The 18,015-nt window shown below is 38.9% G+C and overlaps 1 protein-coding gene across 4 annotated transcripts in view; it reads right to left on the bottom strand.

The window, feature by feature from the left end:
- Positions 1-1,108: 1,108 nt before the first annotated feature.
- LOC128770144 (cadherin-12-like) overlaps positions 1,109-18,015 on the bottom strand; it is a 49,016-nt gene continuing 32,109 nt past the window's right edge. For all 4 annotated transcript variants that reach the window (XM_053884446.1, XM_053884445.1, XM_053884447.1 and 1 more), the window contains 6 exons: positions 15,742-15,995; positions 15,216-15,352; positions 13,769-13,890; positions 13,573-13,687; positions 11,413-11,658; positions 1,109-1,864 (listed from right to left, as the gene is read on the bottom strand). In XM_053884446.1, coding sequence (XP_053740421.1) covers positions 1,260-1,864; positions 11,413-11,658; positions 13,573-13,687; positions 13,769-13,890; positions 15,216-15,352; positions 15,742-15,995 — 1,479 coding nt within the window. In that variant the 3' untranslated portion in view covers positions 1,109-1,259. The remainder of the gene's footprint in view (positions 1,865-11,412; positions 11,659-13,572; positions 13,688-13,768; positions 13,891-15,215; positions 15,353-15,741; positions 15,996-18,015) is intronic.

Here is an 18,015-nt window from a genome sequence, read left to right as displayed (position 1 = left end):
TGACTCTGCCTCCAATGGCAGAAACGTGTCTGCTTTGCCACACAGTGGCCTAGTGGTTAGTAGTGATGGGTCGATGAGGTATCATGAAACAGCACTGCAGGGATCATGAAACTGTGTCTTAATTTTCAGAGGCCATTAGATGGCACTCTTGGTTTAGACCCAATGAGAGATTTCATAGGAGTCAGCAAATATAATTCAATGAACTAGTAAGTAATATAATAATCATTTGTTTTTATATAATAATGAAAATGATAAAGAAAAAAATTGATCGTATTTATGGTTCTCCCCAGGTTTACCCTCTCCTCCATAGGTTTGAGCTGCAAAGATGAACTGCTTCCATGTAATTTTGTGCTTACATGCTGGTGTCCTCACTGCATTCCAAAGGCCTCTGTTTCTATATGTGGGCTGGTGCTTTTCCCAGGAATACAGTGTCTCCTTATGTTGAAATGATTTTTCTCTTAACTGCTCCACCTATGTACATCACATTGTTCCCTCTAATGTTGTAAACCAGTGTTGCGTCTGTGAATACTGGCTACTTCGATAAAGAAACTCCACTGATCTCATGTCATTACACTACAAAAATAAAAACTTATTTTTAATAAGAAGTTATTTATAAGTGAATGGTATTGTTAAAACGTGACACACAGAAATGTAAAGAAAAAAAAAACAGATTTAAGGTCGACATTAACAAGGAAAGTTGATGACTTTCATTAAATCCAAGTCTTACTCATGTTATTCTCACCTTTGTCTCATACGTGGTGATGAGTGTGTCCACCATAGCGCTGCCTAGCAGAGAGAAGAGCTGACTAATGTGCCAGAGATAAATGAGTTTGAGCTTTATCAAACCCTGAGAACAGGAGAACAGATGAGCTGCGTAAGTGGGAAATGAAAAAGAGTCATGGAATCACATGAATCTGAGTGAATTTCTGGGAGACCGTTGCTGGATGATAAGGGAATTTTTGGTGCACATAGGACTTGTCATAATTCATTCATTCATTCATCTATAACAACTGAGTTATTGTTGAATAGCATATTCTGTCTTGTAGTCAGGCACTGGTTGGTGGTGGTGCACAGCTTAGTTTTTAAACAAGGAGACACAGTGGTTCATTATATTTTATTCATGAAACAGTGAAATGCATGTAAACAAGTTGTACCGCAGTCATTGCACCAATCCAAGTCCTATTTTTTTTTCAAACCCTGTAATGTTAGACATGATAAAAAAAAAAAACCCACAATACTTTGAAGCCTCAAACTTTTTTTCAGCTTTCGTCCTCCACAACAGGAGTCTTCTGGTCCAGAATGCTGCTCAGAGTGTTAAAAGGGTGCCCCCAGTCTCCAAGGGAGCTGAAGTCACCCGACTCGTCAATAACCCATGATTCCTCAATTGAACTGAGGGAACCGGCGACTGAGCCGTCCCCCTCGTAGGCATAAGTGGCTAAAGAATCGTAGGGCGCCACATAGGTCGGTTGGTTTTCTTCCAACCGCTGCTCGATGAAGTCCCTGATGACTTTGGCGTCCCCTTCAGACATTCTACGCCCAGGTGACAGCAAAGGATTGCAGTTCACTGTTCCAATAATACTGGCCGTCTCACGGTGAATGTCTGGTGACCGTACATCTTCGCAGCGGCTGGTGAGGTGAAGCAGCACCCCTTCCCCGTAGCCATTTAGCTCCTTCTTGCTGCTCATAGTGCTGGTGAGATGGGAGTGAGTGTTGCAGAGTGTTCCCATGTCGTAGGCTTCAGTGTCCTCCTCGCCACCACCCTCGTCATCGTAGTGAATCACGTTATCGCGGATGTCTTCTTTCGATGTCATCAGAGTCTCTTTCTCCTTGTGGCGCCTCTGACTGATGTACAAGACGGAGAGTACTGAAAAACAAAAGTAGATTCCTGCTGTTATAGGCGTCAGTTCTGGTGACAGAAGGCACCAAAGTGTGTCCTCTGATTTTTATGAAGATGTATTGACAAATTCAAATCACAGTGTCCGAGCCGTTGAATTGTATGTTGCATATCGATTGATATGTGCTGATACACACTGTACCATGTAGAATATTTGCCACGAGAAGCAATATATTTCAATTTGAATCAATTTGGCATATTACTGAATCCAATGATAGACCCATACATACGTTTAAAAAACAAAATATTGTTTATTTTGCATCAGACAATAAATCACGATGGTGGCTATATTCATGTTTTTATATCTTATTTAAACTAAATCTCTTTATATATATATATATATATATATATATATATATATATATATATATATATATATATATATATATATATATATATATATATATATATATATATATATATATATATATATATATATATATATAAAGAGATTTAGTTTAAATAAGATATAAAAACATGAATAGAATATAATAAGTACTGTGCACTTATAATACTGATAACAGTAAGCTTTCCTCAAATAAAATACTTGGATTTACTTCACCTCTCCAGTGTGTAGTTTCTATATCTGCATTGCAACATTCTCTCTCTCTCTCATTTTGTAGGATCTAATTCAAGCTCTCAAGCAAAAGGACAAATCACTGAGGAATTGTACTGACATACAGACTTGAGAGGTAATTCAAAGTTCATCCCTGCTTCATTTTCATAATAATTTCATGATAAATCAACATTAATAAAGAGTGTGAAATAAGGATATTGAATTTGGACTAGATTATATATTAAATTATTCTTTTTGGAACCTCCATGAGGAGGTTTTATGACCATTGACTTTGCTGTATGTCGCTTTGCAAAAAAACAGATAAATGGATTTCAATTTAACTATTATGGCCCATGGAGTAGATGAAATCTTGGTGGTTCAAAATCAACCTCTAGATCCACAAATATTTCTTTTAAAAATGGTCACAGTCCTGTTCAATGTGCGTGTTGCTCAATCAAATTCTGGAAAGCTCATTTTCTGTGTGACTCTGATACAATATTTGAGGAATTTAGCTGCTTGCCAAAGGTCTGCACTTCTCAGTGATTTTCTAGTTTGCTTGCTTTGTACTACAATTAGGTGTATGTGAACATGATCATAATAAATCAAATATTTGTTCTATTGCCACACTTACTCACACCCTGTTGTCATTACTGTACATAGGTCAGAAATGCACCAATACTGCGTAGCTAAACGCAACATGGTCAGTGACAATGTTCCGTATCGAACCTAACTTCTGATGACACCTGAAAATAAGCCGCACCAGTAAATTTAAGATGAAATTGGATTATGCACATAAATAAGCGCTGGACTATAGAGAATGTTACATCACACCGCTTTGCAGTGAAGAACATTGGCACCATTACGCAACTGTGAACAAACAGAGACAGACAGAACACTGTGGCATGGCAGCCTAGACCACTAGCAGTTACTTGCAGAGAGTAGTCGACTAAGACATGAACTTAATAAAGCCGCTGAGTCCGTAAAATCTCTGCTGCCTCATGGAAAACTCACAAAAAAGTCAAGTTCTCAGGAAGAAAAGAAACTGCTCTAATTACAGTACAGAAGCAAAAGGCACCTTTCGTGTTTCCATCTAACTAAAAGACAAGGCAATTTCATTGGTTTGATGTACAAGGCTTAATATCTTGATCATTATTATTATAGTTATAATAATTATAATGATAATATCTTGAGTGCTTCGGAAAAAGTGGCAATTTATAGTCTGGAATTCACAGTATGCAAAGTTATAATAGAAATAAATTCCACTTTTTCCTTGGCATGTTTTTCAGTAGAGTAGTTCAGTGACAAAGTAGTTGGGAGGCTGTTTAGTTTTACTGACACGTACCAGCCTGTGACTTAAACAAACGGCTTCTTCTCTGTCTTTCTTTTCCAAATAATCCACTTCCTTATTCCTCATAGAAACGCTAATTGTCTTGGATCAATTGAGAGGAAATTGGGTCGAAACAGGCTTAAGATAAGCAAAGTTTCTGCGCATTGGGAAACGTCCTGCCATGCTTCGGCGTCAACTTTATGGTTTCCCTCGTCGGACAACAGAAAGAGTTGGTGTTTGTGGTGAGTTTTGAAGCTGCCACTGAAAAGACGACACAAATGGATTAGTCAGAACATCAGGCTGCTTTCTGTGTCAGTGCTGAGCAAACACTGAGCTGGGGATTAGTCTCCAAACTTCAGTGACCAGCGGTGCTCATCTGTGCCGTGCAAGTTGCAGGATCAGTCGCAAATACATCAGAGAGCGACGAGCCAGGCTTTTGGAATATTTCAGCTGTCAAAATTGTCGGGCTCGCAACATGCACTACTGCAGGCAGAGAACTTTCTCATTCTCTTTGAATCACAAAAAACTGTCATGTTGAAGACCAGCCTCCAGATTGAAGGAGCGCTTGGCTCATTATGGTGCTTTTTCTGAACTATTTCAAGCTCTTGTTGTTATAATTTCGAGGTTTAGGAGTAATGCTCAGAAGTGCTGTCATATCTTACAATTAAAAGCCTGGGATCACAACACTTTTATTCGCCATTCAGCACAAACCCTCCTGAGATGTATGCTCCCTACTGCTTTGAAAAGCAATAAAAATGTGCCGAAAATTCTGCCCTCCTTCCCCATGTGGAGCACTTTTTGTTCGAGCATTTGCTTCTATGAAGGCTGAGTATGACTTGTCTTGATTCAATGAGGGTGGAGGAAGTACAGCAAAATGTTACTAGAATAACAGATCCTTGAGCAAGTCCTTGAATAGATGTTTCAAAGAGTAAGATACTAAATGTAACTGAAGTGTACAGCTATTCACCATAGTACATATTTATTTATAATGATTGAGACACATTACTACGTACTCGTGATGGGTTGATGATGTATCATGAAACAGTGTTGCAGGGTTGATGAAACAGTGTCCTAATTCTCAGAGGCCACCAGAAGGCGCTCTTGTTTTAGACATGAATGTGAGGTTTCATTGAATTCGTTGCTCAACTCCAAACACTTTACAGCAGATAGCGCCATCTGGTGGCCCCTGAAAATAAGGACTGTGTCATGAAACCCCATCTATCCATCACTACTACATACTCATTGAGACTTCTTTTGTAAATGCAATCGCAGCGACTACTTTGTCAGGAAATATATAAAAAATAATATATCAATTTTACAGTGTCTTGAGAGTGATGAGTGTTTTTTTGTTTGCTTGTCTGTCAGTGTGTATGTGGGCATGTTTAGCTATACTTACTTATACTAAGTTAGGTTTGCAATTTGTTTTGGATGAAAGCTAAGAGTGAGAAGCTGGGGAAAACATTATGTCAGTGAGACAAATGTGTGTGTGTATGAGTGTTTAAGCATATGTATCCCAATGAGGTCCAATTTTGGGGAAAACGTTGTTAAAAAAACAGATGTTATGTTTTTATGGGGCCGTTTTGCTAGACCCTACTATATTAATCTTCAATTTGAGGGTGAAGACTTCAAAATAACTGGGTCATTATTATTGGGTTTCAGTTCGGTTTCAGAGTCCTGGTTAAGGTTAGCCACTTGTTTTTGATGGTTATGTTTAAGAGGAGGGGCTGGGGATTGCATTATGTCAATGAGGGGACCCCAAAAAAGTGGTGCGACAAACCTGTGTTTGAGTACCTTGTACCTTGTGTGTGAGTGCCTTGTGTTGCTGTACCAACAATGTGTTTGTAATTCATTAAACATTACACTATCAATATAGTCATTTGATCGTATTTGTGATGGATAATTGGATTTTACCGAGTCAATACATTCATTTTTGTTTTTATTGCACATCAATGTTGGATTAGATCATCTTCTTCGAGGACACAGAAATGTTTTTTGTTTAGTGTTTTTTCCCAGTTTTGAGGAATCAGCAGACGGTGCAGAACAATATGTTTGAACCCTGCAGCTGTGATGGAGCAGGAGAGCTTGCTTCACTCTGAACATCAAAACTCTCCATTCAGTCGCTTCATAACAACAGAGGAGGGAATCATAAATGTAATTTGTCGGCTGAATTATGTGCCGCAGTGCTTTATTGGTTCTCATCAATAGAATAGCTCTCAGTGAAGAAACGCTGCCACTTTTGGCTTCATAAAATCTAATTCAGGAAGAAAAATGCTATATGATTTATTTCACGTTTTTGCTTGGGATGGGAAGAAGGAGCCACCCAGATTATTCCAGCACTCTGAAGTGGCTTTTGTACGAGCAGAAGTTAAAATCGGCTTCTGCACTGCAAGCTACTTCTCTACTATCTGGGGATGTTTGTTGTTTACTTTCCCCACATAAAGAAAATATTGTCCTACTTTTGGGTTTGAATCGCTTTGCCTTGTGCGCAGTTTACTGTGTGTGTTTGGATTGCTTGTGGCGTATTGAGCTTGTGGAGACAGTGGCTGAAGACACTCACAAAGTTACATAGTAAAATCAACAAATGGATATTCTCAGTTGCACATTTAAATGTGATGTCATTGCATGTCTGTGTTTTTTTTTAGCCATTCTTAAATGCCTATGAAATATCAACACAAAACATGAAATGACTCCAATCCTGTTCTTGAAAAATAACTCCAGAGTCTGGACATCTCCAACAGTATTTCCACTTGAACCTCGAATAGAAGCCCATTTGGCAGCTTGTGTTAGCAATCCTGCTCTGCCTGTCATGACCTGGTCATGCATCAGAAAATGGAAAGCTGTGCCTTTAGGCTGAAGAGAACTTCGCTCCCAAACTCGGTGATTCAAAACATTTGTTAAAGCTCCAGGATCTGGCCAAAGAAATAAACATTTGGGCAAAACATTCAACACACTTTCACATTTATATTAACTGTCGTGTTTATGAAAAAATGATTGATGATGACCATAAAACAAACGCTTCTGCGTACAGAAAGCCGTGTTTCAGGTAATAGAAATCACACCATGTGTAAAGTCCTAATCTGCAGAGCCCCTCAGGAGACCAGAGGGAAAAATATGTTGATATAATTTTGTGGAATCATCACAGTTGTGGAGCTCTTCAAGCTCATAAACAGTCCAGTGTGAGCAAAAATCGCTTAATAAAAACAAATGCAGGCTTATTTTGTCCATAAAAAATAATTAAAACCCAAAATGTGCCAAATATGGGCTTTCAGGCAGGTTTATTTCTACATGATAGCACTTCATCTCACCTGACGCAACGGCCTCTACACCTGCAGGTACAGTCATTGTAACTTTTGTCTCTTTGTTTTCGCTCCATAGAAGAGCTGACGGCAATCCAAGTAAAAATATAACAAAAGATTATCGTGAGTGCCAACAAGATAGTGCCTCATGAAGCTTCTTCAGCCCATCACTTCCTGCTCTGCCTGCCAGTCTTGGCTGGACTGTTTGACCACACGCCGCTTCCTCTCACCAGAGATCCACATGATTCACTTAGGACTGTGCTCACCCTACTTTTGGCTCCCTTGTGTGTGTGTGTGTGTGTCTTTGTATCCTACTAGAGAAAGATAACAATGGCAGATTCAACATCAACACATAATAGCTACTTCATTGTTTCCACCAATATAGAATATTCAAAGATACGTGAATCACAGGTTCATTTTAAAGCTGTTGGCTAGAAGAAAAAAAAAATACTGTCGTGTCACAACAGTGAATCATGCTGTTATTGTGCATGATAGATTATGACTGACATGTTAAATGCTGGTGTCACTAAATGGTTCTGCCAACACAGCTGTAATTTTTTCAGACAGCATTGAAGAGCGATGATTATCACTGCTAGTGCAACAATGTTGTTTAACTTCCACAATGAAAACAATGCAGGGATCTGCTCATACGATCAGGAAAACACCAGTCTGGTACTGTATCTGCAGTGCGTATCAGCATGTGCAGAAGGGACACAACTGCCCCTCTGGGTCTGTAGTTTAGAAATAAAACAAGGTCACGATGTGGGCCGAAGAAGAGGGGCGCTCTAGTGATGTATCAGCATGTTCTGCTCCTGGTGAGACCAGAGAGAGAAACATTCTCTGTCTGCATCCGGGCATGGAGGAAAGTAGGCCTTGGAGAAAGAGCTGGATTCAAAGTAGTAGGTCAGTGGGGAGATGTTAGGAGACTATTCAACCCATCGTCTGGGGAAAACAGCCCTTGGGCATGAATAACGGATGATCCTTTGCCTTCTCACGAAAGTTGAAAACAAATTGGCGCCAGATAACTACAGCAATTACTGAAATGCTACTACTGCCTCCTGGAGGGCAACAAAAGACATGACACACTGAGGCTTTGTACGCATGTGTCCTCGACAGGTACTGTCTCGATAAGAGTCTTGAGTATTAAAAGTAGTTTTCATTTTAATCAATTTAATTGTTTGATGGTTTTAATGGTTTCACTCTTCACGCAAGAAAGATCGACATTCGGCATTATTACAGGTGTGTATTTATAAATTGTTGTGTTTGCATTCGCTGTGGATTAACTACCATCATTTGTGTTACCAGCACTGTCCAAGAAAGCCAGTCAGCTGGCATTGTGCCGAGCAGGTCTTTATTGACATTCCCCCGCCCAGACGTGTAAGAGTCATTCCGAAAGCAAAAAAGTATCAACATGCAGCATGGAATTCCGAGTCAGCAGGATCAGCAGCGCTGCTCACTTCAGGTGCAAGATGAAGGATAATGCTATGGAACGCTTTGTAAGGGGAATTATTTTCTTCCTCTGAAGGGGGAGGCAGTGTCGGAGGTTGATTCAGAGAGGAACATGACGAATATAATCGAAAAAAGGACAAGGAAAACGAGGCTAAACCCTGCTTTTGAAGGGATCCTATGGCTGCTGATATTTGACACTGCAGTAACATGCAGATAGGAATTAAGTACTTTATTTGAGTCGCAGTGAAGCCAGAGGATGGATGGATGAATGTCTTAGCGAACAATGAATTAAGTGCAAATATTCTCCCCCCCAGTCACTTTGGCAGTTCAGCTGATTCAGCTCGGAAATACCAGAAAACATTTGCTGCCATTTCGGTTCCTTCTGGACTGAAAGCATTTTTTGGTGTGCAAATACAATAAACATGACAATGACAGGAAAAAAAAAAAAAAAAAAAAAAATATATATATATATATATATATATATATATATATATATATATATATATATATATATATATATATGCTAATCAATCAAAATATTTCGGAAAATATATACCCCATTCCATATGCTAACAAGTCCTGCTTTTGATAGGGGAGGTTAATATTCAATTCAAAGAATGTGTCAACAATGGGTGACAGACAGTTATGAGACATGAAATTCTCAAGATAATGCCTGGATTATTGGTCTGAAATTTGTGTTGAAATTGATCCCAGATTCATTTATAGATGTCTATTTTGTTGTTTATTTTACTGCCTGACATTTTTTGTAAAAAAAAAAATTCATTTAAAAACTATCCATTGAGATTTGTAAATTGTAATTTCTTTTCATTCGATCTTTATTTGCCGGTCAAAATACAACCACAAGGTCAAGTCATATTGTTTTTTGATCAAACATGTTTTTTTGATCAGTGATGTTTTTTTAGGTTCAATATTATTTTCTCTGTAACATTCCGAGTGTATAATAATAACAGCAATATGAATTAACCACATTGCAAGCTGCGTTTTATCTAAATTTGTAATGACAATATTAAATAAATAAAGAAAATCCTCTATGGTAATATGGGACCCCATCTGCAGTTTGAGCTCGACTCATAAATAGGTCAGAATCATCGAGCGCATTCGTCGTTGAGAGTTTTTCAATCGAAGCTAATTGTTTGTCTCAGTGCTGTTTTGAAAATGTCTGTCAGACTTAAGATGAAAGTGGCTCCTCTCTCTGGGTAACACACTCATAAACACGCTGTAAAGCTCTGGGCTGTTTCCTCTCTGCTGGTGATGGTTATTAGAAGAATTTGTAAAGGCTGCCGAAGACATTTGTTGGTTTAAAAAGCTATTAGTCCCGCCTCCTCCTCTTTGCTCCTTTATGTCCTGGTTCTGTTACCCTCCCTCGCTGCAAAGGGCGGTTATAATGGAAGCTTGATGCCCTGAGGAACATCAAGCTACAAAGACACACTAGCACAGACACACACAGGCCTATACCTCCATTTTCCTGTTTTACTGTACAAAGTGACTACTCACACAGACACACACTCACACTTGTGTGTATGTCCTTGTGGGAACATTGTGAGGTTTCCTATTGCCATAATGGTTTCCCTAGCATCTCACCTGAAACCTAACCATCCAAAACAAATATCTAACATCAACCAGAACCAGAACTTACACCCAATTATAGTGACCCAGTTAGTTTGAAGTCTTCATCCTCAAATTGAGGCTTAACCTTATGGGATCCAGCCAAATGTCCCCACAAAGTCATATGGTCCTCACAAGGATAGTGTTGTGTCAATCATTTGTCCCCACAAAGTAGGATAAACAAGTCCACAAACGTTGTTGCTCAGTCAGTTAGACAGCTAAGCAACCAAACTGAATTGCAGGCTCCCCCTACTGTTGTATTCCAGTAATAGACTTATCTGATATATCTTCCATTTGAGGCCACAAATAAATCAGAGAGAGCAATAACACGGCGAGTCACCAATAAGATCTGTTCTGTGAACTTCAGACTGTGTAAAAACCCTTTCACGGTTTTATTTAATTGTTTCAGTTTTACTTACAGTGCAGTTGGCTTCAAATATTGCCCAATCCTTTCTGTTCTGAATCCATGCTGACATACTTACCATCGCCAGGAGTTCACTTTAAATACAGAAGCTAGCCAGTCTTCACTGTTGCAGAATCACCACGATGTATTGGTGATGGGTTCTGCTGTAAAATGTTTGGACTTTAACAACTAAACCTTACATCATTTCTGAACCGAAAGCGCCATTTAGTGGACCCTGAAAATGTACACGCTGTTTGATCAACCCGCAATACTGTTTCATCATAAACCATCAATCCGTCAGTAGTATTTGTTCATTTATTCTCCTGAGAACAAACTGGTTATGAAGTGAAAATTAACAAATAATGTCTGGTAGGTTTAATGTGGTGTTATTTACAAAGAATTGTACCTTTAGCCCAGAACTCATCCGACACATATAGTTACAAGTGATAAGTCACAATGGCCAATATGTTAAGTCCAATATGTGGCCATTTACAAAGTGCAAAGGCTTTTATTGAAACAGTATTTGAGAGAGCTACATTATTGAACGATCAGCACCACCTAAAAGGCCCTGAAAAGGAAGCCACTGCTTTCGGCACTGCATATGGATGGCAATAAAATGCCACGCAATACTGAGTAGTTTAAGAAAGGCTGTAGTAGTAGTAGTATCGTTTTTGTTATTATTATTATTGTTGTTATTATTATATTTGCATCAACTGTGAGTACAGAGGTCTACACTGTATTCTGTTTGCCTATCTGACACTGGAAAGACGAACTATAGCTTAAAAACACAGACGTTGAAACACTTTTACTATCTTTGTCAAATATAAAACGGTCAAGTGTTCTTCCTCATAACTCACGTACCTATGAGCAGAGCAACACAGAGGAGAATAGCCATCACAGCTCCGGTGCTGAGTCCGATGGGAAGGAAGACAGCCTCAGCTGAGCAGGTGAGCAATGAGCCGCCTGACCCACAGGCGCACACACGGATGGTGAGGGTCCCTGTGCTGCTCTGAGCTGGGTAGCCGCTATCCTCCACCACCACAGACAGCAGGTAGAGGTCCTGCGGCTGAAAGCCAGTGCGCCGTGTCACTATGCCAGCGGTGTTGTCTAGAAATCAGAAAAGGCAAAATGGTACAATGGTACAAGGATTAAAACGCTGTTTCATGAAAATGAAATAATCATTCGACAAGTTAGTGTATTTGTTAAACAAAGATAAGTGATAGCACATAAAAGTACATGAATTAAAACAATTCATTTTAATTTGTGAAAAATTATTTTCAGTTCTGATAACAACAGAAACACCTGCGTATGATTTATATGGGAATTCAGCAGTTTGGTTATTTTATTGTTTAAATTAAGATTTTTTTTTTTTTTTTTTAATTAAAATTTTGAAATAACATTCAAAATGGTACATCGGATCATCTCTGGCGGTTTATATAGGTGGTTCCATCCCGTACCAATGAGATTGTAATTTACCATCTATGCGTGTCACTAGTGACCTCTGGTGGCCAAACAGAAGATAACGCATCACAATTCAACTTTGTGCACAACTGAAGATTTATTGTGTTTCACTGCGTAATGTTGTATCAAAATAATAACTTCAACTTGACTTCACCGTTGACTAATTTAATCAATAGTTTGAAGGATTATTCCTGACATAATCACATTGATGTAATTTTCAAACATAATTTAGTGTATTTGGGCTCTTTATTAAACAAACCCTTATATATCCAGGAGTGATTTAACATGTTATCCAGCTATCAGTGTCACTGGTTCTGTAAGTATTTATTAATTGATCTATTTATCAAATTTATCAAATGGTATTGTGGTATTGTGTTATTTTGTTCACGAACTACAGCACAAGTGAGTGAGTGGACTATAGAACTAGAACTATATATATATATATATATATATATATATATATATATATATATATATATATATATATATATATATGGTTCTATTCTAGAACTTACATAGCCAACTCACTCCCTGACACTTTGGGGTAACCACTTTGGGCACCACACCGGTTTATAATTGACACAGAATTATGCCAGCTAATAACTTCCGGAACTATGTCAGCACACCTGTGTGCATACAGTCCATTAGTGATGGGTCGATGAAACAGTGTCTACATTTTCAGAGGCAACAAGACGGCACTCTTAGATTAGATGTGAGGTCTCACTGAGTTGTCCATGTTCAAACATTTTACCGCAGACAATGCCATCTGGTGGCCTCTGAAAATCAGGACACTGTATCACGAAACCTCATCTACCCATCACTGAAGTCCATTACAATCCATATTTGTGATCTTATGATAAACCATCAAAAACATGATTTTGAAAAAAAAAAAAAATAATAATAATAATAATAAGTGTGCAGTTAACCCACTGAACATGTATTTAAACTCTGGGAGGAAACCTGAGTACCCCAAAAAATAAATAAATAAATAAATACACACACAGGGAGAACATGCAGACCAACCCGGGAATTGAAACCACAGTTTTATGTCAATATGTTAAAAATATGCTTCTCTAATTTCCATCCAGTTTCAGAATTAGATCTATATGATGACTTGATAACTTTCATGTCATAAATTGGCATGAAATAAAGTCATCAATTTCATACTGTTGTTATCTACTGTTTATGCTGTTTATTATTATATAAATGACACAAGATCATAAAAACGTTTATGGTTAGGGCTCAACACTGGGTCAGATTATGTCTATTAACTGGCATTTCCAGTCACTTCCTTTGTGAAGAAATAATCTTTTCACTGCAATCCTGCAAAAATATCACAATATCAGACAAATTGGATTTCCTTCTCAAGGTTTATCGCAACTGCAGAAAGCATGTAAATATGAAAAGTAACATAATTCCAGGCTTTAATCCCATTTCCTGCTCCATAACATGCTGAAGTGCTAAGTCTCTTTTAACGCCTCCATGAGAGGGTTAAGACCTTGTTTAGTTTGCCTCACCACAGAGCTCAGGAATATAATCTTCGCTACACAGCTCTCTTACTTCCAAAGTCTCGCACTGTGAAGTTCCTGTTACGCAGCTCCCTGGGGGACTTGAAGAAGAACCTCTGACCGATGGGAGGAAGGTCCTTATCCACAGCACTGACTGTCTGGATGACCTGAGAGAGACAGGTGATGGTGAAATGAGCGCCTGAGATGACGTCCACAGGTCAGAACTGGAGGGATTGGAACATGGGTACCTGGCCGGCTCGAGAGTTTTCACAGACGAACGTGTCAGAATTCACAGCGAGTTCTGGAGGAAACTCGTTGACATCCAGCACGCTGACTATCACAGAAACCTTGGCGAAGAGCAGGGGATTGTCTGTGAAAGTAGGGGACACTCAGTTGTGCTCATCCACTACATGACAATATTTTGAGGGAAAACAAACCCACTTTGTGTTATTGAAATGCACAGTGGTGACATATAATTTGAACACAGCACTGGTTAAAAAAAACTCATACAGCACTTGACCGATTGTATTCAATATCAACGCTGGTACTAGTATTCGCAATATGTAGTACCAGAATCAACCCATGGATGGAGACAAACAACATAGGAATTCAACGACCAGCAGATACTCGAGGCATCAGTCGAGCTCAGCTTTTAAGACATCAATAGGAAAACAAGTCGGTTACAGTTTTAAATTCGAGGGTTATCAGTGACAATAGAATTAGACTTGGACATCCTATTTTTTAAAATGGATTAAGATAACTTAAATTAACTTAAATGGGACTGGGATACCAGTCACATTTTCAGCAAGAGGTTTTCTTTATTTCTGGTCAAAAGAAAGTATTTTGTTTGGTTATTGCACGCACCTCAGCGGTGAAACCCAGCTTGATATTCGCTTTTGTTTTCTGTCAGCTTCTGTTTTTGTCCTGTCCTTAGATTCCTGTGACATTGTTTTCTTCACTGTGTCAACTAAAAAAACATTGAGACTAATCAAAAGGTTTGAGGCCCACTGGAGAGATGACAGTGGATACGGTGAGCCCATTACTGACGAAAAAGACAACAGCATAACGGTGAAGCAAAACTTCCTCCATCCATGTTCTCAGTCTGAGAAGTCGAAGCAATGCACCGGCATTTCTGGACTACTGAGTGTCTGTACTGTATGTCACAAACCCACTAAATTTGAGAAGAAAGTAAGAAGTAAGTTTGTTTTTGAACCCCATCGCAGCCTCTGAGGTCATTCTGAAGATAGTTTTTGTGAGTATCTGTTTCGCCGGGTTGTTGGAGTCAACTAATGTTTGGATGAAGAAAACATTATTGGCCACACTCGTGTTGATAAAACCTTCCTCTAAGTTGCAGAACAGATACAAAAATGTGTGAATAATCATGAAGTAACTCGGCTTCTATGTGATTAATTCAGATTGAAATTTCTAATCTATTGATTGACCTAAAAATACACATTTTAAACATACATAAGCCATATTGAGATGTGTGATTTCTGGGTATCATCTTAAAAATACACAAGAATACTTAACATGGCTCCTGAATAAATTTGAAAACATTCTGATTAATGATCAAAGTCACAGATGTTTTGAACACACATTCTGCGTCCAGCAGAATTAGACTTAATCGGTCATTGAAATCACAGGTGTTTTATTCATATTAATGCGCTCAACGCGTCGTGGCTATAGAATACTTACTGACTTTGGTCGCGACCACCGTGATATTGTGCTGCAAAGCTGCCTCTCGGTCCAGGTAGTCGTTGATGGAGATGGTGCCTTCAACTGTGTCAACGTCGAAAAAACTATCCGTATCTGTGTTCCATTCTATGGAATATCTGCGGTGACAAAACCAATTCCATTGAAAAACGTGATGATGTGTATCCAAGTTTCATGAATTTAATGAAATGCTTTGGTTTTCTTTAGAACTTTAAACATGTGTTTAAGACTTGAAAACAGTTAAACAATGTGCAACCATCTGACTCTCTTGAGTTCATTCAGCTATTCATGTTTTGGTGGCCAACAAAACGCAACATAGAGCTTCTTTGTCATTGCTCCTTCACCTGTGTGGATCTCTAGCTACTCCACACTGAAGGACAAGACTTGGATGCATGGCCTCCCGGAAATAGTGTCTAAATGGGAGTAGTCTCACATTTTGGAAAACAATTTCATCCTCATCAGATGCCTCACATCCACACGTCTAACTTGGTTTTGTGGTAAGACGCACCTGACAGCGCTGCTGGTGGCGTCCAAGTCTTGAGAAGTCACAGAGCCGATGATGGTCCCAGGAGGTGTGTCCTCATACAGTTCCATTGAGTACGAGTGCTTGGTAAAGACTGGAGGCTCGTCCATGTCCAGGACAATCACCTTGACTGTAGCCGAGTCTTTGAAGGGTCCCTGATGAAGGAATCGAGGATCCAACTCTTCATTTGAGGCTTCCACCTTGAACGTGTAGGACTTCTTGGTCTCGTAGTCAAGAGTCTGCAGAGGTAACCAGTTTGGTTAATTAATAGAAGAAAAACAAACGTATGTACTGCGAGGGAACGGAGGCAACTCTCTCAGCTGCAAAAAATATTTTGACATTATTTCTTTGTCTGGTTCTGAGCTGAACTGGCATACCTGGAAAATATGAATGGAGAATGTGGGGGGACTACCGTGATTTCCAGACTATAAGCCGCTATTTTTTTCTTGTGGTCTGAGCCCCTTACGCAACCCCCGTGGCCAATATATGGATTTTTAAAGGCAGAAATTAGATTAAATCAGAGGCGATGAAATCGATGAACTCAGAGTCTTTTTATGTGCCCTTGAGCTCGAGTCGAACCGAGAAGCATTCTTTGGCTTTTATTGTGGGAGTATGTTGTCATGTCTTCCTGTGCTTCCTCCCACTTCACAGCTAATGGCACACCAATGGATAAAAGCTCTTCTTTACCAGTGCTGTGTGACAGAACGTCATTATTTTCATGCGCTAGTTCTCAGTAGCACCTGCTTTCTCTTATTGTTTTGTGGGTGAACTGGACCACAAAGTGCTTGTTTGTTTGCTCTAACTCTTTATTTTATGTTTTGTGTGAGCGGTCTCACCACGATTGCTAGTGCATTTTCAGTCATTGTTGCTGACAGCAGCCTGTTTTGTTTTATTTCTCACATGTTCTTGTTTCTCCTGTGCGTTAATTTCAGTTTGTGTTCTTTAACTTGGTTCACAAGTTCTACTCCTGGTTCAGTGACGGTCTCGGCGTCTTCTTACTGCCTAATGTTCATGTACAGTATTTGTGTTCATTGTGGTGAAGTTCTGAGTCTCTCTGTGATCCACATACCACAAGCTTGTGGATTGTGCTTTGTCCGGCTCCTTACAGATTTAATATGGTTTTGTGACATCAACATCGTCTAACGTGTATCCGTGAAATAATGACCTAGATTCCTGCTATTTCCTGTCAGTGTAAAACTCTTCTGGCAACAAACAAACAATTCATGAAAAAAGCATTCACATTTCGTTTGAAAAACAAAAAAAATTAAAAATAAAATGTACCACCAACAGCTAACAATAAATCTATATCTGAATAAAGACTGTAAAGATTGTAATGTTTGTTAATTCTGGAGAACATTTTTACTCTACATCTCATATTCCACAGCAGTAGCAGCCGTGATGGCCGGTTGGAGCGATTGATCAATTGCAGTTATATTTACTTCACCTTTACAAATCCCACGTACCGCAAATTACCGAAAATTTCTTGAAAAAAAAAATGTTTCCAAACACTGGACCACAATGTTGCAACGATCATTCTGTGCTTTTTTTTTTTTTTTGTCCATTCAATTATATAAAAAAAAAAACAAACAAACAAACAAACAAAAACATGAAGACACTTTCATTGAAAGCAGGGGTCTGAAACTGATCCCCAAAGGGGCCATATTTTGGATCGATATATGCTGTCCAGAAGATCAACTTGCCGAGGACAGAACAATGGAGTTGGATCGTAGGGACATTTATCGATACATTGATCGACTGGATGCATAGAAACGAGTATTTCTATGCATTTAGTATGTAGTGACTCACATACTACATACTAGTAGCATGAAAATCATTATGAAAATGTGAGTTCAAAGGTGACAAATGTTTCTCCAAACTACTAACAAACTCTTGTATCTTTGACGCTGGTGTTGCTTAAATCTTCACAAGTAACATTAAAGAATCCAAATAACCACGAGGATCTTATAAGTGTATATCAACAGCATATGAAATGATTGATGCTTCACTGTACATATTTACATGTTATATTTACATACTTATATATGATTGAACATGCCCAACTTGCTGGCTGAAATCCTCGCCCCTCGGTCGCCAAGCGCAGCTGTTATTTGTGGATTAATCTGTGAGTCACTACGTACCAAAGACTTAAAGAACAGGAGCGTAAAGGTGAAGGTGGTGCACTGGGTTGTTGCTCAGAGATTCTTATAACAACTGGAGCAGCTGCTCACACTTAGCACTGTTCAGGCTTTTGCCTGTCGT

This window comes from Synchiropus splendidus, chromosome 13 (genome assembly GCF_027744825.2).
Source record: "Synchiropus splendidus isolate RoL2022-P1 chromosome 13, RoL_Sspl_1.0, whole genome shotgun sequence".
Lineage (NCBI taxonomy): Eukaryota > Metazoa > Chordata > Actinopteri > Syngnathiformes > Callionymidae > Synchiropus > Synchiropus splendidus.
This window is presented reverse-complemented; position numbering and strand designations above follow the sequence as displayed.